Source organism: Hevea brasiliensis, chromosome 9, assembly GCF_030052815.1.
Source record: "Hevea brasiliensis isolate MT/VB/25A 57/8 chromosome 9, ASM3005281v1, whole genome shotgun sequence".
NCBI lineage: Eukaryota > Viridiplantae > Streptophyta > Magnoliopsida > Malpighiales > Euphorbiaceae > Hevea > Hevea brasiliensis.
Genome location: NC_079501.1, coordinates 77,996,623 through 78,019,879, shown reverse-complemented (window position 1 = coordinate 78,019,879; position 23,257 = coordinate 77,996,623). Strand labels below are relative to the sequence as shown.

The following is a 23,257-nucleotide window of genomic DNA, read 5'->3' as shown; positions in this document are numbered from 1 at the left end:
TTAATAAGATGTGAATTCGCCTTTGAAAATGGTAGAATTCTTTCAAATGCATGTGGGTGTAAAATGTATAATATTCTTTGTTCAATGTGTGATCAGTCTATTTTTATATCTTTTTTAAATAAAAAAAACTCGTGAGAATTTAATTAAGGGTGCGATTCACAGGCTAAAAAAAAAAAATCATCAATATTAATCTGAATAGAAGTTTGATGACTTGATTATTACATTGTGAATCTGCATAGATTATTGGTCTAATAATTAATATAGGATTGAACTTAACTACATGGTCCAAAAATTAATTCATAAATGTTAATAGTAGTTTTTTTATGACCTTTATATACAGTTAAAATTAGAAATTTCTTTATAACGTGAGATTTGGAATGTTATAATATGAATAAATAAAAGTTTAAGGACTTAATAAATAACATTTAGCCTCTAAAATGTTTTTTTTTTCTAATTTTCAATATTAATTTATTTAGCCCAATAAATTAGGTTGGAAAAATAAGAGAGTGTTTATTTTATCTATCACTTTCAACTTTGGACTTAAAATATATATTTTTTAATTTATAAGTTAATATAAAAATAAATAAATAATTATTTAATAAAAATACTTAAAAGTAACTTTTAAATAATTTAAGTGTTTTGTTAAAATATGATTAAAAATAACTTAATTTATTAAAAAATGACTAAAAAGTATATATAATTAAGTGTTATATATAGTTATTGAAATGAGGACGATGTTGAAATTTTTAAAAATTATTAGAATAATATAATTTTTCGATTGATCAAAGAGTAATTTTAAAATAAATAAATTATAAGTAATGATAACATTCTTATAACTTTTAATTTATTTTAAATAATTTTTAAATTTATAAATTAAATTAAATAAAAATTTATTTATAACTTACTACTTGTAAGTTGAACTACCATATAAGTTACTATGTAAGTCAAAAGGTATAATTTTAAAATATGTGTAGGTTTGGTTTAACTTTTCAAGCCAATAGTTAGTGGCTAAAATCTTCACTACTGGACCATGAGTGGTCGGTAAAAAAAAAGTTTGATGGTTCAAATAAAAAAAAAATTACTTTAATTTTTTATAATTGAAAGCAGTAAAGCTATACATATATATAGAATTTAATTATAATAAATCTCGAAATATTTATTACAATTTAATAATAAAAACAACACAATATTTATTTATATTTTTAATTTTTTAACATATATATAGTAATAAGTTAAATATATATCAACTCAACAAAATTACAAAAATAATATTAAAATAAATAATTTTGCACTTGTAAGTTTCTGAATTATAAAAATGAACATTTAAAATGGAGAAATTCATTTATGTTTAATAAATAAAATTTGATAAGAAAAATAAAATATAATTATTAATAATTTTAATTACAATTTGATTGCAACTCAATGGGTTGAATTATTAATGATTTTACTGTTAATTATAATTATTTATTACAAATAATTCATTATACTTAATTAGAATAGTAACGAGTCAAATATTTAATGTCAGATCAAATTATATTAAAATAAATTTAAATAATATATAATTAAACTTAAATTTAAAAAAGTAATATTGTATCAAATTTAATTTTATATATTTAATATTCGTTATTGAAATAAGTTTATATAAATTATTCATTAAATATAAAAAATGTTTTATATTGATATTTATAAATATTTAAATATTATATTTAAATAAATAAACTTTAAATATTTTATAAAATTATTAAACTTTTAAAATAAAATATTAATAGAAATTATATATTTATAGAAATTATTAATTAAAATATATAACACTAATAAAACATTTGAATAATGATAATTAAATTTAAAATAATACAAATAATAATTTGAATTAAATTTTAAGTGGATTTATATGAATTCAAATATTGAAATTATTAATAATGTTTAAATTTAATAAGATAATTTTCATGATTATGATGCTTTCCTCACCCTTGGCTAACAATCAACGCATAAAAATTAATCAAATTGATTAAAATAAATTAATTCACGTAAATAAAAAAAATTATGATTTTAATGTTTGACATTTTTTTTAGTTGATGTGATTTTAAATATAATCAAATTAAAGTTTTCCTATTTTGATTACCTTTGTTCACTGAATTAATGTATAAATATGCGGAATCGAATCATCCGGAGACCCATAAGTATTTTGCAAATGGTAATGACATGGAAAGCGAAGCAACCTTTATTCGGGCCAGTAGATGACCCAAATAAATATTCTGCAAAACCTACTGGCTGGAAATTCTTTCTTGCCTCTATCAAAGTCAATTGGGAAAGATGAGGTTCTTGTACTACATTAATTGTTTAGTTACTTTGTGCCTTCATGGTTAAGAAACAACATTTTTATTTGGGTTTTAAAGGGTGAACATCAAACCGATGCTCTCTTCATTGATCTTTTGAATTCCTTGATGCATAAGAAATTTCATTTCTTATATGGGTTTTTTCAAGGGTGGAACTGAGATGGGTTTCCCTTCTTTTTTTTTTTTTTTTTTCATTTGATGTGAGTTGAGAAGACAAGTGTGCCATAGGAGAGAGGGAGGAGGGATAATCATGGAAGAGGAGACTTCAATCAAAAAGAGAGGAGGATTTGCCGATGACTGTGACTTGGTTGCTTCCATGTTTTCTTGGTCTCTCGAGGACATTTGCAATGAAAATCTCTTCGAGGTTCTATTTATCCTCCTTTTGCTTTGTTTCTGTATTAAAATCTTAGCGCAGCTTTTCGGTTTATGTCTTTGACCGGTCAATGTTTTGTCAGTTTTGGAAGTGAATGATGCGCCTTGCACTGTGTTCTCTTATGATTTTGTTTTGTTCAGTTTAATCCCCGGCCACGGTTCAGTTCCGGTCTGAGGAGCCTCGGTCCTTAAACTGGACGGCCTAGGACCGATTCTCAAAACCGTCTCGGTTAGGTGGTGATTCCCATTTTTGAGATCGGTCAGGTTGTTTCTTGTTTGGGCGTTTCTGAACCAGCTAATTTTTTTAAACAAATAGAAAAAAAAAATATTATTTTTACACCAAAATAAATTGTGTGTTTTTTATTACAAAAATATAAAAAAAATAATGTAAATATTAAAAAAATGAAGGATGTATATTATTAATTGTAGAAATTATTATCCATGTATGATTTTGGCTTTGGTTAGGTGTGAAGATTTTTGAGATTGGCGGACTGATTTTGGTTAGTTCTTGTTTGACAGTTCTAAACCAGCTAATTTTAAAAATATATATAAAAAATAAAATTATTATTTTTACACCAAAACTATTGTGCTTTTTTTACTAAAAAATATATATAAAAAATTCGTGTGTACGTAAATAATAAAAAAATAAGGATATATATTAGTGGTAGAAATTATTATACATGTATGATTTAATTACGATTAATGAAAAAAATTACAAGAATTTACAAATGACAAAAAGCACATTTAATTTTTGAAATTACAAATATAAAAAATGCATGTAATTGTTTATGAAAGAAAAAAAATATAATTGAATTTAAACTTAATTATTTAATAATTAAGATGCCTATATTTGTTATTGTAGATAGAGATATCAAAACTCTTTTAGATATTTTACTTTAAAAAATATAATTAAGAATACCGAGTAAGATAAATTAGAAAAATAATCATGATAAAAGTAAAATTTTTAAACAATAAAAACTTTAAATTTCCTAATTTTGCTTTGAAAATAATTCCTAAATCATGTTAGGATCTTCATCTTCCATTACTGCATTAACATGTTTGTGATGACAACAAAAAGTTTTGTTCAGTAGCTTTGGTTGTATGCTTAATCCGCTTTGCATGAATTGGCTGGGCATCGACATCGAGTGGCCCAACCCATTTCAGATGTTGCATGCTTCTTCCCCCATCTTTTATGCATCATCAATATGGCTGCAATGGTCTACTAGAGCCATAGAGCCGTATGGAATTGGAAGCAGCTCCAACTCGGTATGAAAATGTAACTTATAATGTATTTGGTAGAATGTGAGCCTAACATGGTATAATGAACATGTTTTTTAGACTGCATAGAAAATAATGGAGTAAATTTTAACAAATTCTTGGTTTGTTAAATGAAACGGTCTCGAGCTAGACAAAGTTGATTGGGGGAGATGCCTATGGGATAATTGTGCATGATATCTCATTGGTTCACTTTTATTTCAACCTTTTCAATTTATAGTGCAGATGTTGTCTGGAAGTGTTCAGGTAGTTAGCTAGCGGCAATATAACAATTTATTTGTTAGCCTCTGTCTATGTCGCGCCATTTAATATATATATATATATATATATATGGCTGGTAGTATGTACATGAAATAAGGGGACTATTGAGTGAACCTTTTTTTTTTTAGGGATCAACTTCTAATATGATGAGGATTTAATTGTTCTGGTTTTTTACATACGGACACCTCTCCCTGTTAGAGACCGGAAGTGCACCTCTCGACCCTGTAAATGCCCAGCACTTCATATATTTATAATTTTATATATCACTTGTGGTTGTATTTGGATAATTTTCTTATAGTTTTCTTTTGGCGTATAATATATTAGCATTTCTATTTGCATGTTAATATAATTAAAATTGAAAGGAGAAAAAAAAAAATCATCAGGGGAACAGGGATCCCTGCAGAGACGTTGATGAGGACAGGGATGCCGCATTGAGGTCCTGGCAGAATGGGGATTGGCTTGTCGTACCTGCCTCAACCCACTGCCACTCCTACTTGTTGCTAACATAGGAACATGAAAAATTGTTCTCCCTTCTCAACTTTCCACTGCTGGAGCCAAATAATGCCTTTTTTTTATTATTATTATGTTTCATATCATGGTTCAATTTTGAGTTCACTGAGACTTCTCAATCCAATTGAGGGAACTTGAGCATTAATTAGGAGCTTAGAAAATGTCAAAAAAGCATACCCTATTTGATGGAAAAGCAGTTCTCCATTGGTTGTTGTTTTTCTCTCTTGTTGCTTTGATAAACATTATGGCTACGTATATTGGAGAGATTATACCATGGATCAGATGTGCCATCTCAAAATACAACAAGCCAGTTGTATTGAACCCTTATAAGTTGATGAACATGCACGGCATCATTTGTTTTCTATTTTACAATATTTATTGTATCATCAATCAGAAGGAATCTAACAGTATAACTGTCAGTTTTTTCTTCTAACTATTACCTTGATGGATGTTGTCCTTGCGAAGTAATAGCTCATGCAATCATGTGAAGCATTGCTGCTTGTCTGCCAAAAACAGTTTAAACGGGGCATATCATTGAAGGGTTTTATATGTTATTAATATGAACAAACCAACTTGACTAATTTTTATATTGTCTAATGAACAAGTACTAATCTTCCAAATCTGCTGCTTAATCTATCCCTTTTGATCTTATTCAGCCAGTCAATGAGTTTTGTCAATTTCCGTAGTCTTTGTGAGTCTTCGACTTGCCATCATTCAAATCCCTCTATAGAGAGTAAGAAATGCGTTCACATCCTGTAACTTGCGTATGATCATCTTTTGAAGAATGCTCTCAATGTGGCAATCAACTCTATATATCTTCAGTTATCAAAATTGTACAACTCTTGGAAATTTCCTCACTAGCCATTTATGAGAAACCACTATTTTATCTTTTTTGTAGGTGAAAGTGATTCCCAAATTGTTTGAATCGGTTGATCATTATTTTCGGTCATATGTATGTCCATTATTGGAAGAAACAAGAGCACGACTGCATTCAAGTATAGAAATTATTTACAGGGCACCAACTGCTGAAGTGCTTGCTCTAACTCCGTGTAGACATGATGAAACATTACTTTATGATGTTGAAATTGATTACTGGAGAAACAGATACAATGATCGTGGCAAGGAGCCTTACAAAACATTGCCTGGAGATGTTGTTATTCTTGCAGATGCCAAACCTGAAGACGTCTCTGATTTGCAAAGGGAGGGAAGGACATGGACTTTAGCACTGGTCACCCAGATCCCAGAGGATCCAGAGGATGAGACTGAGGATCCTAGTAGAGATCCGGAGGATGAGACAGATGATGCTGGTACAGATCCAGAGGATGAGACAGAGGATGCTAGTACATCCACTACCTCTTTTAAAATCAAGCCATCAAAAGACATTGAAATTAATGCTGAAATGCAGAAATCACTTGTTGTGATTTTCTTGACAAATATAACTACTAACAGAAGAATCTGGAATAGATTGCACAAATTTCGAAATCTGGATGTCATCAAGGAAGTCGCCGATTCCATGGTAAGGGATTTTAATGTTATTATCATGAAAAATGATTCTATTGATTGAGCAGTACCTTATCATCATGCTGATGAACTGTTTATGATAAAGAGGAAATGAATATGGCTTTCTTTGTTGCCCAATAAGTGTTTAAAAATATAATGTTATACAAATTATGTAACAGTGAAGATACCACAGTTGCTGGGTCAGGAGGGAGGAATTGTGATATCTTGAATCAAATATTCAATTAAATTGTGATATCTTGAATCAAATATTCAATTAAAGCTGACAATAGTTTATGGTATATATCATATAATTTTACCATGCTCTGTGAATTTATTGTTGTATCTTTATAAAACCTGATTGCAATGTAGAATACGTATGGACCTCAATTCATCATGAACCATTTATTCTCTCTCTTATTCATTCCTTCACCATAATTACTGACATAACTTCTAGGATTTGAGAAAATCAGTAAGAATTCAATTTGCTGGTATATAATGATGGGGTCCGAAATCCAAATGAATTTCCATGTGTGTAACAGGTTCAGGAAAATTGCAGCCTCTGTTCTATGCATAGCGGTGGAGCCTGGCATGAGAGTGTTGTTAGGAATTTATCATCTACATTGAATGAATCCCAAACTAAGGCCATTTTGACTTGTCTTCGTAAAATTCAGTGCAATCACAGTTGCGCAGTGGAACTTATTTGGGGTCCACCAGGGACAGGGAAAACTAAGACAGTTAGTATGCTGCTCTTTACCCTCTTAAGGATGAAGCGTAGGATCCTGATTTGCGCGCCAACCAATGTCGCCATAAAAGAAGTGGCTTCCAGAGTCCGGAAGCTAGTGATTGAATCTTCCGAAATAGGCTCAGGAACTGATGCTTTGTTTTGTTCTTTGAGTGATATTCTGTTATTTGGGAATAAGGACAGGCTCAAAGTTAACTCAGAGATTGAAGACATATCTTTGGATTATCGTGTTAAAAGGCTTAGAAAGTGCTTTGCAGCTTTGACTGCTAAAAGGTCGTGTTTCACTTCAACAATAGACTTTTTTGAAGATTGCGTTTGTCAGTATTATAATTTCTTGGAAAAAGAATTGATCAAAGAGCAGGAGCGTGATCAGGAAAATGAAAACACAGAGAAAAATTGCAGCAGTGAAGCTGTTGTTTGCAGTGGGAAGCATAAATCATTTCTTGAATTTATGAGAGAGCAATTCCGCTTCAATATATTACAACTGAAAAGATGTGCCTTTACTTTATGCTCTCATACACCTGAAAGCTATATCCTGAAACATGATATTCAAAATATGATATCCCTTGTTGGGTTACTTGGTTCTTTTGAAACTTTGCTCTTCCGTGATGATGTAATCTCTGAAGAACTTGAGAAGCTTTTTTCACGTCCAGAGTTAGCTGGGGATTCTTTTGAAGTTTTTGCAGATATTTCGTTGCTATTATTCTCACAGAGAAGCAAGTGCCTTTCTATTTTAAAGAATCTCCGTACTTCTCTAAGTGGATTTGATTTTAAAAGTTCTATGAGCAGGCGTTCAATGGAAAATTTCTGTTTTCAAAATGCTTCCTTGATTTTCTGCACGGCATCTAGTTCATATAAGCTGTATTCATTGAAAATGGAACCAATGAATTTGTTGGTCATTGATGAAGCAGCCCAATTAAAAGAGTGTGAATCAACAATACCCTTACAGCTTCCTGGAATTAGGCATGCCATTCTTATTGGCGATGAATGCCAGTTACCAGCTACTGTGGAAAGCAATGTATGTAAATGCTGCTTTTTTTTGTCTACTTTGTTTTCATACTCAAGTTTTAGTTGTGTTAACCTCTAAATAGATATCATGTTATTTCTTTTATTTTCTGTAGCTTTCTGATGAAGCTGGCTTTGGAAGAAGTTTATTTGAAAGGTTGAGCTCGTTAGGTCATCCAAAACACCTTTTAAATATGCAGTACAGGATGCATCCATCGATCAGTACCTTCCCAAACAAAAACTTTTACTCTAATCTTATAATAGATGCGCCAAATGTTAGGAGTAAAAGTTATGAAAAGCATTATCTTCCAGGCTCAATGTTTGGCCCCTATTCATTCATAAATGTAACTGGTGGAAGAGAAGAGGTGGATGATGTTGGACATAGCTGGAGAAATATGGTGGAGGTAGCTATTGTGTTAAAATTAGTGCACTGTCTGTATAAAGGTATGCTAAATTGGAGCTTGATATTTCTATTAGTATTCTGATTTGGAAATTAGAAATTGTTATGCATTTTTTCTATAAAAGTCTCATCACTTTTCCGGCCCAGTTTGTGCTTTTACTATACTTTAGCACTGACCTTAGTGGAAATAGTTTTAATTGTTTTGAAATGTTGACTTTTTTGCTCCTAGTGTTTTTCATTTGGTTGGCATGAAGTTCACATGATCATATTGTGTGGCATAACTACCATAACTGATTGATTTCAGACTGAATAAATGGAGTTGTTCTTAAGATCTCTCTACCTACACAATTGTAATGTGATAATCAAGCTTCTCATGATATTGCTTCTAATCCTGTGTTCCATGAACGAGCCAAACATATTAAAATTGATTGCCATTTTGTCTCTGAAAAGCTTCAATAAGGGATCATCTCAACGCAACACATCAAAAACTAGAGAGCAATTAGGAGATATGTTTACAAAAACTCTGAATGGAGTTCGGGTTAACTACATTTGTAATAAGTTGGGCACGATTAACGTCTATGCTTCAACTTGAGGAGAGTGTTATAGAAGTCGATCCTTATAGGATATTCTTGTTAGAAAAGGATTCCTGATCAATGTAGAATTCCTAACCAATGGAGAACTCCAATCCAATATAGAACTCCAAATTAGTATAGGAGACATATCTGTGTATAACCTCTTGAGAAATCAATGAAAACACCTTTTCTCACAGTATCCTTGTCTGTTTTGCATGCAGAATGGAGTGGCTCAAAACAAAATATCAACATTGGTGTCATATCTCCATATGCTGCTCAAGTAGTTGCAATTCAAGAGAAACTTGGTCATAAATACAAAAAAGTTAATGGATTTTCAGTGAAAGTCCAATCAATAGATGGGTTCCAAGGTGGTGAGGAAGATGTTGTCATAATATCAACTGTGAGATCAAACAGTGATGGATTTATTGGATTTATGTCTAACCGACAGAGAATTAATGTTTCTCTTACCAGGGCTAGGTATCACTTTAGATAAACTCTTTCTTTTTGACCTCTTATTAATTTCCAATAATAATATAAAATGCCCAATTGAAAATCTTGTTTTTGTCCCTTTAGGCACTGCCTCTGGATTTTAGGGAATGAAAGAACTCTAGCTAGAAGTGGATCTGTTTGGGAGGAGCTAGTTTCTAATGCAAAACAGCGTCAATGTTTCTTTAATGCTGATGAAAACAAGGAATTGGCCAAAGCCATTTTAGAAGTCAAGAAAGAGTTTGATCAACTTGATGATTTGCTTAATGGAAATAGCCCACTTTTCAAGTGTGCTAGGTGGAAGGTATTTTGCTTGTAGTTAAACTTATTCTATTCCTCGTATTTCTCCTATTTCATATCTTATCTCCAATTTTCATGTGTTTTGCATTAATCATAACAAATGTTTTTTTGTTAATTTATGGCATCCACAGGTTCTTTTTAGTGAAAATTTTAGAAAATCATTTTCAAAGCTGACATCAGTCCGGACAAAGAAATTTGTTTTGAACCTTCTGCTAAGACTTTCTAGTGGTTGGCGTCCTAAGAAAAAAAATGTGGATTCAGTTTGTGAAAAAAGTTCTCAAATCTTGAAGCAGTTCAAGGTTGAAGGACTCTATGTACTCTGTTCAATTGATATAGTGAAAGAAGAAGTAAAGTACATTCAAGTCTTGAAGGTTTGGGATGTTTTACCACTGGAAGATATTCCAAGATTTGTTAAATGTCTCGATGGAATCTTTGAAAGGCAGACTGATGACTTTATTAGTCGATGCAATGAGAAAAGTCTAAAGGGGTATGTTTTTATTGACATTAAATTGAATCTGCAGTCTTGTTTCTTCATCCTAACACATGAAATTTGCCTTTTTGAAGAATTCAATTTGTATTTTCCCTTGGCTTGTATTCTTTTGACTCATGTTTGTGTCTAGGAATTTGGAAGCTCCCAAAAATTGGTCAACCTCTTTTGAGATTGTCCGTTATAAGAATCTTAGCAACAGTGAATCCAGGAGCGATTCAAATTTTGGTGCTTCTGATGCTACATGCTATGTGGAGAACTGCAAAGTGAGTGAGAGTCTGCTACTAATGAAATTCTACTCCTTGTCATCTGGCATTGTGAAGCACTTACTTTCTGACCATGATGGTAGAGAAATAGAACTCCCTTTTGAAGTAACAGTTGAAGAGCGAGATATGATTGCATTCCAAAGAAGTATGTTTATTCTAGGACGGTCTGGCACTGGGAAAACAACTGTCCTAACTATGAAGTTGTTTCAGAAAGAGCAACAATCCCGTATGGCAACTGAAGGAATTGGTGAAGGCATTGGCAATACCTCAAAGGATGCCTGTTGTAGAAACAATGTGGAAAATGATGTAAAAAAAGTGGAGGACAGTGTTGGAGAGGCTAAGAAGATTGCCTTGCGCCAGCTTTTTGTGACTGTCAATCCTAAACTTTGTTATGCTATAAAACATCATATTTCTCATTTAAAAAGGTGCGTAAATATATTTATGCTCAAGAACAATTACTTATAGATTACAAGTTTGTGTGTCTTCATCAAAGTGGATGCATCTGATGCCACTTCTATTAAAAGTGAACTTGTTTCCAAACATTAAAGATGTGCTTGCATATTTTGAACAATAAAAATAGTAGGACACAACTTTTGAAATTTTATTAGCTCTGTGTCAAGAAAAGTTGTAAAATTCGACATGCATTTATGAAATCCTACATTTTTTATCACCAGATCACCAAATCCATGTTCTTTATAGACTGGAAAATTCTGCTAGAAATGGAAAGAGTTTCGAAGGCACTGGATCTGAAAATTTTGAATTTTTCATGTAATGGAGTGAAAATAAAGAGGAATGAAGAAAGTGGAAAACTTCCATCCATCTGCTCCAGTTAGCTCACAGTTTCAATGAAGAAAATTTCAAAAGCTTTATTTGAAATTAATATTTTTTGCCTTCTTATTTTCAACACCATGTTTTGCTTTATATGATTTTACTGAGAGCAATGAAATGTCTTTTGGTGGTTTAAAGCAATATAACAACTACATGCTGCAGTATTTCCTGTCTTAAAATTTCTTGCAACATTGTTCCAGCTGTCAATTGTGACTTAAGTTTCAGAACTCCATGCTCTGTGTGTGTGTGTGTGTGTGTGTGTGTGTGTGTGTGTGTGTATCTGTTTGAAATGTATGTATCTGTTTGAAAGGTATGTATATGTGTATATATTAGATGAAATTACATAAATATACATATCTGTTTAGATGTAGTGAAGTCCGCCAAGTAATTTTCAAATTTTCTTTTCCACTTGACCATGACCATTCAGCTGTAAGAATCTTAGGACTTCTAAGCTCTTGAGTGTACGGAAGATTTGTTTTCTTACAGAAGCTTTATTATGTGTTTACAGCTTTGCATCTGGGGGAAAATATTTGGTAGAAAGCAGTTCAGTCGGTATTGAAGATATTGATGAGATAGCACAGTTCGAGGATGCCCCATATTCTTTTGTTGACATTCCTTCCAGCTCATACCCTCTTATTATATCTTTCTATAAGTTTTTGATGATGCTTGATGGGACAATAGGCAATTCATATTTTGAAAGATTCCCTGATGTGAGGCAGATTTTGCATGCAGAAAAGAGAAATTTGAAATCCATTTCCATTCAAACTTTTATAACTACAAGGGAGGTTAACTATGATAAGTTTTGTTCAATTTATTGGCCACATTTCAATACACACATAACAAAAATGCTTGACTCTTCTATAGCCTTTACTGAGATTATGTCACATATAAAATGTGGCTTGCAATCAGGGGAATTTAGTGATGGTAGACTTGCACGAAAGGATTATGTTACTCTCTCCGAGGTTCGGTTATCAACTTTAAGTAGGGAGAAGAGAGAGATGATATACGACATCTATGAAGATTATGAAAAGATGAAGATAGCCTATGGTGATTTTGATATGGCAGATTTTGTTATTGATCTTCATCTTAGGCTTAAAAATGTTAAATATGAAGGTGACATTATGGATTTTGTCTATATTGATGAAGTCCAAGATCTTACAATGAGGCAGATTGCTCTTTTCAAGTACATTTGTAGGAATGTGAGTGAGGGCTTTGTTTTTTCGGGTGACACAGCACAAACCATAGCTAGGGGCATTGATTTTAGGTTTGAAGAAATAAGAAATCTATTCTACAATGAGTTTCTTCTAGGATCAAGTAGTGAAGGATATGATGGAAGAAAGGAGAAAGGTCGGATTTCTAAAATATTTCATTTGAGCCAAAACTTTCGTACCCATGCTGGTATTCTCAAGTTAGCTCAGAGCGTTATTGACCTCCTTTACCGCTTTTTCCCTTCGTTTGTTGATATTTTAAGCCCTGAAACTAGTCTTATATTTGGGGAAGCCCCAATTTGGCTTGAGGCAAGAAATGATGAAAATGCAATTGTTAATATATTTGGGAAGAATGGGAATGGACAAACCAATTTTGTTGGTTTTGGGGCAGAGCAGGTCATATTAGTTCGTGATGATTCAGCTAGGAAAGAAGTTTATAACTACGTTGGGAAACAAGCCCTCGTGTTGACTATAATGGAGTGCAAAGGCCTGGAGTTTCAGGTCAGCATTTTTTTTTTTATTTGCAATTGTTTCTTTTGTGTAGAGGATTGCTTATCCTGTTTAGACGATCATCTGGCATTTTGAGTACAGTTCTTTAATCATATCTTTTGCTTTTGTGTATCTTGTTAACATATTGTATCTTGTTGATATATTCTATTATATGATAAACAATTGTAAAATTATACCAAGGTAATATTTGGCAGACCATAAAATGTGTTATAATGAAATGAAAAATTGAATAAAATTTTCATTGAGGTTTTAATTTCATTATGTTACATATAAGCCATTATGTTTTATCAAACATAGTGCTGCACTGCTACTTAAGCTTTTAAATAATTATTTTACCTTCTCTCTCCCTCTTTTTCTCTTCTTCTTTTGGATTAGATGGTGTTCATTATTTGCTAGTGATTGATAGAAGTAAACAAAACCCTAATCTACAGGCAATAGAAGGAAAAGTGGCTTTGTACTTGTCATTACTCAGATTGTTGCAAATTAGGTTGTGGTACTCAGGTTTTTATTATGATAATTCATGTTATGTTCTATATAGTTATTTGTGAAATGTTGACATTGTTGCGAAATGTTCAAACTTCCTTAACTAACATCCTGCTGGTTACCTTTAACTTGGTAAGTAACATTATTCCTTTTGGCAGGATGTACTATTGTACAACTTTTTTGGCTCATCGCCTCTGAAAAATAAATGGAGAGTCATCTATGAATACATGAAAGAACAAAACTTACTTGATGAGTCCTTTCCTACTTTCAATCCAGCAAAACACATTGTTTTATGCTCTGAGTTAAAGCAGTTATATGTCGCTATCACACGTACGAGACAAAGATTGTGGATTTGCGAGAACATAGAGGAGTTATCCAAACCAATGTTTGATTACTGGAAGAATAAGGACCTTGTTCAAGTAAGAAAACTAGATGACTCTTTTGCACTAGCAATGCAAGTTGCTAGCAGTCCAGAAGAGTGGACGTCAAGGGGTTACAAGGTTTGCTGCTGCTTTTTGTCTAGTGGTTTTCAACTTTGAATCACTTACTTTAACATTATTATTGTTGTTAATAATGCTCTTAATCTTATGTTATTACTACTTTTAAGCTAAAAGTTGCTTCTTAATAATGTTTGTCATAATGGTCTGAGACTTGACTTGGGATTGATGTTAAATGAACTCGTGCACAGGCTTTCAGTTTGTAGTTAATGTCAGCTGTGATGTCTATGCATTTGTCATCTGTATAACTGTACTATAGTTGCCTTCAGGGTTGCTGTTTATGGTCAAGGACAGGATTTCTTTCATTTGTATTTGTACAAGTGTAACTTTCTCATCTTTTCCTCTTGGCATGCAGCTTCTAAATGAGGGTAATTATGAGATGGCAACAATGTGTTTCGAAAGAGCAGGAGATATATATGGTGAAAAAGTGGCCAAGGCTGCTGGGCTTAAGGCAACTGCCGACAGAGTGCATCGCTCAAATCCTGAAAAGGCTTCTATCACCCGTAGGCAGGCTGCTGAAATTTATGAATCAATTGGCAAAGCTGAGCATGCTGCAGAATGCTTTTATATGTTAAGAGAGTATAAACGAGCAGGTACAATGTTTCCTTTTTTTTTTTTTTTTTTTTTTTTTTTTCTCTTTGCTTCCCTTTTAGGCTCATTTAAAAACATAAGTAGAAAGGCCATGTAATTATTTACACTGAGGTGTCATATCCTTTGAACTTATTTTATTTAAATTGGATTATGTTCTTTTGTCTTATCATACTTCCTATTTACTTAAACCCTTAAAAATTTTCTATTATATTTTGAAGCAATAGCAGATACACACACACACACACACACACACACACACACACACACACACACACACTTAACTAAAATCTTACTCACATGCCTAATTTGTGAATGAAACATTTTGAACTTTGAACTTTGTGAATTACATAATCTTTTGGTGAAATCTTTCATGTCTTTTGTTATGGAAAGTCAATCACTATATTATTTCTTTGTATATTATGTATTCTGTATTCCTATTTGGGATTTCTTATTGTAGAAAGAGATGATTCTCATTGATTTCAATTAATCTGTATATGGGTATATATATACAATTGATTCCTATAATTGTGTTCTACTAATTAGGAAAAAATCCTAAATAAGAAATTCTAAATAGGAATACAGAATACAGAATATACAAAGAAATAATATAGTGATTGACTTTCCATAACACTCCCCCTCAAGTTGGAGCATAGATGTTAATCATGCCCAACTTGTTACAAATGTAGTCAATCCTAGCTCCATTTAGAGCTTTTGTGAAAATATCTCCTAACTGCTCTCCAGTTTTGATGTGTCCTGTTGAGATGATCTGTTGTTGAATCTTTTCACGAATAAAATGACAATCAATCTCAATATGTTTGGTTCGCTCATGAAACACCGGATTAGAAGCAATATGAAGAGCAGCTTGATTATCACACCACAATTTCGCAGGCAGGGAGGTCTTAAAACCTGTCTCATCTAGTAATTGAAGTATCCACATTACCTCACATACTGATTGTGCCATGGCTCTGTATTCGGATTCAGCACTAGATCGAGAAACTACACTCTGTTTCTTGCTTCTCCAAGAAATTAAATTTCCTCCAATAAAAATGCAATATCCAGTAGTTGACCTTCTGTCAACCTTAGATCCAGGCTAGTCGGCATCTGAAAAACATTCAATATTCAAATGCCCATGATTACCATATAGCAAACCTCTTCCTGGAGCGCCCTTCAGATAACATAAGATTTGTTTCAAGGCTTCCCAATGAGCAACAGTTGGGGAAGACATAAACTGACTTACCACACTAACGGCATAAGCAATGTCAGGACGAGTGACTGTAAGGTAGTTCAATTTTCCTACCAATCTCCTGTATCTCTCTGGATCTTCAAACAACTCACTATCCCCTGCTAACAGTTGTAAAGTTGGAGTCATTGGTGCGCTACAAGGTTTAGCACCTAATTTTCCTTTCTCTGTCAATAGATCGAGGACATATTTTCTTTGAGACAAGAAAATACCCTTCTTACTTCTCATAACTTCGATACCCAAGAAATACTTTAACAATCCCAAGTCTTTGGTCTGAAACTGAGTTTGGAGGAAGGTTTTAAGAGATGAAATACCTGCAGAGTCACTCCCAGTGATGACAATGTCATCCACATAGACTACCAAGAGAATTAGACCAGCCTCAGATTGCCTATAAAATACTGAGTGATCACACTTACTCTTTTGCATACCAAATTCCTGTACTGCTTCACTGAATCTCCCAAACCATGCCCTAGGACTTTGTTTCAAGCCATAAAGAGACTTCCGAAACCTACAAACTTTACCCAACTCCCCCTGAGCAACAAACCCAGGTGGTTGCTCCATATACACCTCCTCCTGAAGATCACCATGAAGGAAAGCATTCTTGATATCCAATTGATGCAGGGGCCAATCATATGTAGCTGCTAAAGAGATAAATAAGCGAATAGAAGTAAGTTTAGCTACAGGAGAAAAAGTATCAGAGTAATCAACCCCATATGTCTGAGCATATCCTTTTGCTACAAGGCGTGCTTTTAACCTAGCCACGTAACCATCAGATTTACCTTCATCAGAAATACCCATTTGCAACCAATAGCTTTCTTACCAGTGGGCAAAGGCAATAGTTCCCATGTACCATTAGCATCTAAAGCCTCCATTTCCTCTTTCATAGCATCACACCAGCCAGGATGAGACAGTGCCTCACCAACAGTAGTAGGGATAGGAACAGAGTCTAAAGAAGTAACAAAACACCGAGAACAAGAAGACAATTGATTATAAGAAACAAAAGAAGAGATAGGGTAAGTACATGAACGTTTACCTTTACGAAGAGCAATGGGTAAGTCTAGATCAGAATCATTATCAGTATGAGGTACAAGATCTCCCAACGAAGTAGCTGGTGGAGGATCTGAGTCGGGAATCTCCAATCTCCTGGAATAAACATGAACAACGGGAGGTCGAGTAGGTCTAGAGACAGAAGGAACAGGCTGTGGGAGAGGACTAGACATTGGTTGGACAGTATATATTAAGAGATCATCCTCCTCCCCCTGACTCTCATACACAGATGATGGAGGAAAAAATGGAGTGGACTCAAAAAATGTGACATCTGCAGAAACAAGATAACGATTAAGAGTAGGAGAGAAACAACGGTACCCTTTTTGGAGCCGGGAGTACCCAAGGAAGACACATTTGAGAGATTTTGGATCCAATTTAGTAACCTGTGGACGAACATCACGCACAAAACATGTACAACCAAAAATACGGGGTTCAATAGGGAACAAAGATTTTGTAGGAAACAAAGCAGTATAAGGAATATCCCCATTAAGGACAGAAGACGGCATACGATTGATCAAAAAACATGCCGTAGAAACTGCATCCGCCCAAAAGTGTTTAGGTACTTTCATCTGAAAAAGAAGAGCACGAGTTACCTCAAGAAGATGCCGATTTTTTCTTTCGGCCACACCATTTTGGGATGGGGTATCCACACAGGAAGACTGATGAAGAATGCCATTTTGTGTCATATAAGACTGAAATTGTGCTGAAAAGTATTCTTTGGCATTGTCACTTCTTAATATGCGCACAGAAATATTAAATTGAGTTTTGATTTCATTACAAAAGGCACAAAAGATAGAAAACAACTCAGAACGATTCTTCATTAAATATAACCAGGTAACACGAGAGTAATCATCAACAAAAGTAACAAAATAACGAAATCCAGTTTTAGAAGTAACAGAACAAGGACCCCAAACATCAGAATGAACTAACTCAAAAGGGGATGAAGCACGTTTATTGACTCTAGACACAGAAGGCAAACGATGATGTTTTGCAAACTGACACGACTCACATTCTAGTACTGATAAAGACTGAAATTGAGGACACAGCTTCTTCATGGTAGACAAAGAAGGATGACCCAATCTACAATGAGCTTCAAGAGGTGTTAAGGTACTGGAGCAAACAAGCGACCGCGGTACATGATTTTCCAGAATGTAGAGACCACCTGACTCGCGTCCTCTACCAATAATCTGCTTCGTCGTAAGATCCTGAAATAAACACTGGTCAGGAAAAAAAGAAATAGAACAATTTAAGGTACGAGTAAGTTTACTAATGTAAAGTAGATTAAAAGAGAATTTTGGTAGACACAAAATGTAAGACAAAGAAATTGACGAAGTCGGATTCGCAGCCTAACCCATGACACAAGAAGTAGAACCATCAGCTAAAGTAATTGATGTTGGAAGTGAGATTAGATGAAAAGCGATAGAAGACTAGAATTACTGTCATGTGATCCGTCGCACTGTAATCAATAACCCATTTGGATGAGGAAGACACAAGGCATGTAGTGGATTTACGACTCAACGATCGCAGTGATGTGGGAACCGTAGGCTTTAGAGATGCACGACATCGGGAAAATTGTGCAAAATCATCCGCAGATACCAAAATAGTTTTCTCAGAGGAAGATATCAGAGAATTCTCTCACGCCATATTTGCCATCCGTGATCGCTGATTTTTCTTACGAAGTTGTGGACAATTATATTTTGTATGGCTGTGCTCGTGGCAATAATAACAAATGACTCCTCTTGAGTCCTGATTAGAACTAGCCTCTCCATTACGCTGATTACTTCTGTTGCCTGTAATTACTCCTCTACTTCCTCTTCTATTACCCTGTTGTCCATTTGGATTACGGCTAATAAGAGCACTACTGACAGGCTGTGAAGATTGAGTACTCTCTGTACGAAGGACCCGTGTGAACGTTTCATGCAAAGAGGAAATCTCGTAATCGAGAGAATCGAGATTTAGCGCCTCATACTCAAGGAAGGCACGCAAGAAAACTCATAATACCAGCTGTTCTGCTGGGCCTCGAACTTTCACATCAGGACTAAAAGGCAACAATACATTAAGTTCCTCATATACCCGTTTAAAATCCATAAAATAAGCCGTGAGAGACTTATCCTTTTTTTCAGCACGGTAGAATGCCTTACAAACATCATAAATACGGGAGATATTCCCTTTACCAGAATACAGAAAATCTAAGTAATCCATCAATTCCTTAATAAATTCACAGTGATTAATTAAACTAATTACCTCACTATGAATCGAGTTCCGAAGCTGCAAAAACAACCGAGCATCCTCCCTTAGCCAAGTTTGTCGTGTATCATCAGTGGGTGGATCTTTAGTAAGGTGATCATCCTTATCAATGCTACGCAAATAGACCCTAACAGTCTTACTCCACTCCAGGTAATTCGAACCATTAAGTTTGTGTTCCATGATCTTAGTCATCACCGGAATCACATCAGAAATAACATTCTTATTGTCTGCCATTTGTTGAGACAAAGAAAACTAACCGAAACGCTAATCCAAAGTGCTTATAGCAGCAAAATAATCCAAAATCACAAATCAAGCAAATACCGAAATAGGATCTGAGAGCCAAACCTCAGAAGTCCTTTAATGGTGTACTGGATCAGGCAACAGCACACAGTGGTGGAATGAGGGGGTTGAGACGACGCCGGCGATGTTGATCGGGGTTGAAGCGGCAGATCGGCGGCCAAGGTCTCTCCTAAGCTGGGTAGTGAGAACAAATAGTCACCCTAGATTGATGACCTGCTCTGATACCATGTAGAAAGAGATGATTCTCATTGATTTCAATTAATCTGTACATGGGTATATATATACAATTGATTCCTATAATTGTGTTCTACTAATTAGGAAAAAATCCTAAATAAGAAATCCTAAATAGAAATACAGAATACATAATATACAGAGAAATAATATAGTGATTGACTTTCCATAACACTTATTTAGGATTTCTTCCTAATTAGTGGAACACAATTATAGGAATCAATTGTATATATATACCCATGTACAGATTAATTGAAATTAAGGAGAATTATCTCTTTCTACATGGTATCAGAGCCTGATTATCTATTTAAGGTGACTATTTGTTCTCACCACCCAGCTCAGGAGAGACCTTGGTCGCCGACCGGCCGTTTCGACTCCGATCAACATTGCCGGTGTCGCCTCAACCCCCTCATTCCACCACTGTGTGCTGTTGCCTGATCTAGTATACCATTAAAGGACTTCTGAGATTTGGCTCTCAGATCTTATTTTGGTATTTGCTTGATTTGTGATTTTGGGTTATTTTGCTGCTGTAAGCACTTTGGATTAGCGTTTCGGTTAGTTTTCTTTATCTCAACAAATGGCAGACAATAAGAATGTTATTTATGATGTAATTCCGGTGATGACTAAGATCACGGAACACAAACTTAATGGTTCGAATTACCTGAAGTGGAGTAAGACTGTTAGGGTCTATTTGCGTAGCATTGATAAGGATGATCACCTTACTAAAGATCCACCTACGGATGATACACGACAAACTTGGCTGAGGGAGGATGCTCGGTTGTTTTTGCAGCTTCGGAACTTGATTCACAGTGAGGTAAATTAGTTTAATTAATCACTGTGAATTTGTTAAGGAATTGATGGATCACTGTTAATCAATCGTATGCCGCCTTCTGTCATTAATGGGGATATTCCTTATACTGTTTTGTTTCCTACAAAATCTTTGTTCCCTGTTGAACCCCGAATTTTTTGTTGTTCCTGTTTTGTGCGTGATTTTCGTCCACAGGTTACTAAATTGGATCCAAAGTCTCTCAAATGTGTCTTTCTTGGGTACTCCCGGCTGCAAAAAGGGTACCGCTGTTTCTCTCCTACTCTTAATCGTTATCTTGTTTCTGCAGATGTCACATTTTTTGAGTCCACTCCATTTTTTCCTCAATCATCTGTGTATGAGAGTCAGGGGGAGGAGGATGATCTCTTAATATATACTGTCTAATCAATGTCTAGTCCTCTCCAACAGCCTGTTCCTTCTGTCTCTAGACCTACTCGACCTCTCGTTGTTCATGTTTATTCCAGGAGATTGGAGATTCCTGACTTAGATCCTCCATCAGCTACTTCGTTGGGAGATCCTGTACCTCATACTGATCATGATTCTGATCTAGACTTACCCATTGCTCTTCGTAAAGGTAAACTTTCATGTACTTACCCTATCTCTTTTTTTGTTTCTTATAATCAATTGTCTTCTTATTCTCGGTGTTTTGTTACTTCTTTAGACTCTGTTCCTATGCCTAATACTATTAGTGAGGCACTGTCTCATCCTGGTTGATGTGCTGCTATGAAAGAGGAAATGGAGGCTTTAAATTCTAATGGTACATGAGAACTGTTGCCTTTTGCCCACTGGTAAGAAAGCTATTGGTTGCAAATGGGTATTTACAGTAAAGGTAAATCCTGATGGTTCTGTGGCTAGGTTAAAAGCACGCCTTGTAGCAAAAGAATATGCTCAGACATATGGGGTTGATTACTCTGACACTTTTTCTCCTGTAGCTAAACTTACTTCTGTTCGCTTGTTTATCTCTTTAGCAGCTACATATGATTAGCCCCTGCATCAATTGAATATCAAGAATACTTTCTTTCATGGTGATCTTCAGGAGGAGGTGTATATGGAGCAACCACCTGGGTTTGTTGCTCAGGGAGAATTGGGCAAAGTCTATAGGCTTCGGAAGTCTCTTTATGGCTTGAAACAAAGTCCTAGGGTCTGGTTTGAGAGATTCAGTGAAGCAGTACAAAAATTTGGTATGCAAAAGAGTAAGTGTGATCACTCAGTATTTTATAGGCAATCTGAGGCCGGTCTAATTCTCCTGGTAGTCTATGTGGATGACATTGTCATCACTGGGAGTGACTCTGCAGGTATTTCATCTCTTAAAACCTTCCTCCAAACCCAGTTTTGGACCAAAGACTTGGGATTGTTAAAGTATTTCTTGGGTATTGAAGTTATGAGAAGTAAGAAGGGTTAATATGTCCTCGATTTATTGACAGAGACAGGAAAATTAGGTGCTAAGCCTTGTAGTGCACCAATGACTCCAAATTTACAACTGTTAGCAGATGATAGTGAGTTGTTTGAAGATCTAGAGAGATACAGGAGATTGGTAGGAAAATTGAACTACTTTACAGTCACTCGTCCTGACATTGCTTATGCCGTTAGTGTGGTAAATCAGTTTATGTCTTCCCCAACTGTTGCTCATTGGGAAGCCTTGGGAAAAATCTTATGTTATCTGAAGGGCGCTCCAGGAAGAGGTTTGTTATATGGTAATCATGGGCATTTGAATGTTGAATGTTTTTCAGATGCTGACTGGGCTGGATCTAAGGTTGATAGGAGGTCAACTACTGGATATTGCGTTTTTGTTGGAGGAAATTTGGTGTCTTGGAGAAGTAAGAAGCAGAGTGTAGTTTCTCGATCTAGTGCTGAATCCGAATACAGAGCCATGGCACAATCAGTATGTGAGGTAATGTGGATACTTCAATTACTAGATGAGACAGGTTTTAAGACCTCCCCGCTTGTGAAATTGTGGTGTGATAATCAAGCTGCTCTCCATATTGCTTCTAATCCAGTATTTCATGAGCGAACCAAACATATTGAGATTGATTGTCACTTTGTTCGTGAAAAGATTCAACAACAGATCATCTCAACAGGACACATCAAAATTGGAGAGCAGTTAGGAGATATTTTCACAAAAACTCTGAATGGAGCTAGTATTGACTACATTTGTAATAAGTTGGGCATGATTAACATCTATGCTCCAACTTGAGGGGGAGTGTTATGGAAAGTCAATCACTATATTATTTCTTTGTATATTCTGTATTCTGTATTCTTATTTAGGATTTCTTCCTAATTAGTGAAACACAATTATAGGAATCAATTGTATATATATATCCATGTACAGATTAATTGAAATTAAGGAGAATCATCTCTTTCTACATCTTTTTTCACCAAAAAGGAAGGGAGGGGTAAAGGAAATAAATGCAATAGATTTGGAGTATATATCCTGGCCATCTTGTGATGATCATTTCCTGAAGCTTCATTTATAACTAAGATTCAAAAAATAATCAATGTTTTGCTTCATTTTGGTAGGTGTTCGAACTTTAACTTAGAGGAAATTACAAAAAAAGTATTATGTGGTTTTACTCATTTTTACTTAAGAGTTTGTGGTTCACTTTGTGATAAAATGGTACCCTAAGGTTTTGCACCGTTAGCAAACGATGACTTTCTATCATTTCTCAATCAAACAAAATCTAAGATCCATCACTTTGGAGTACCATGGAAAAGTTTATGCATGCTTTGCTCTCTAAAA

General features: G+C 34.5%; 1 protein-coding gene across 4 annotated transcripts in view; it reads left to right on the top strand.

Moving 5' to 3' along the window:
* The first annotated feature begins 2,144 nt into the window (after window positions 1-2,144).
* Window positions 2,145-23,257, top strand: part of LOC110664185 (uncharacterized) — a 69,749-nt gene continuing 48,636 nt past the window's right edge. For 3 of the 4 annotated variants that reach the window (XM_058153809.1, XM_058153807.1, XM_058153808.1), the window contains exons 1-12: window positions 2,160-2,318; window positions 2,550-2,700; window positions 5,653-6,270; window positions 6,794-8,014; window positions 8,118-8,445; window positions 9,195-9,450; window positions 9,547-9,763; window positions 9,891-10,246; window positions 10,380-10,937; window positions 11,849-13,049; window positions 13,700-14,041; window positions 14,394-14,631. In XM_058153809.1, the coding sequence (XP_058009792.1) occupies window positions 2,314-2,318; window positions 2,550-2,700; window positions 5,653-6,270; window positions 6,794-8,014; window positions 8,118-8,445; window positions 9,195-9,450; window positions 9,547-9,763; window positions 9,891-10,246; window positions 10,380-10,937; window positions 11,849-13,049; window positions 13,700-14,041; window positions 14,394-14,631 (5,491 nt within the window). In that variant the 5' untranslated portion in view covers window positions 2,160-2,313. Of the gene's footprint in view, window positions 2,319-2,549; window positions 2,701-5,652; window positions 6,271-6,793; window positions 8,015-8,117; window positions 8,446-9,194; window positions 9,451-9,546; window positions 9,764-9,890; window positions 10,247-10,379; window positions 10,938-11,848; window positions 13,050-13,699; window positions 14,042-14,393; window positions 14,632-23,257 lie in introns of all 4 variants that reach the window. The other variant, XM_058153810.1, reaches the window with a different exon arrangement.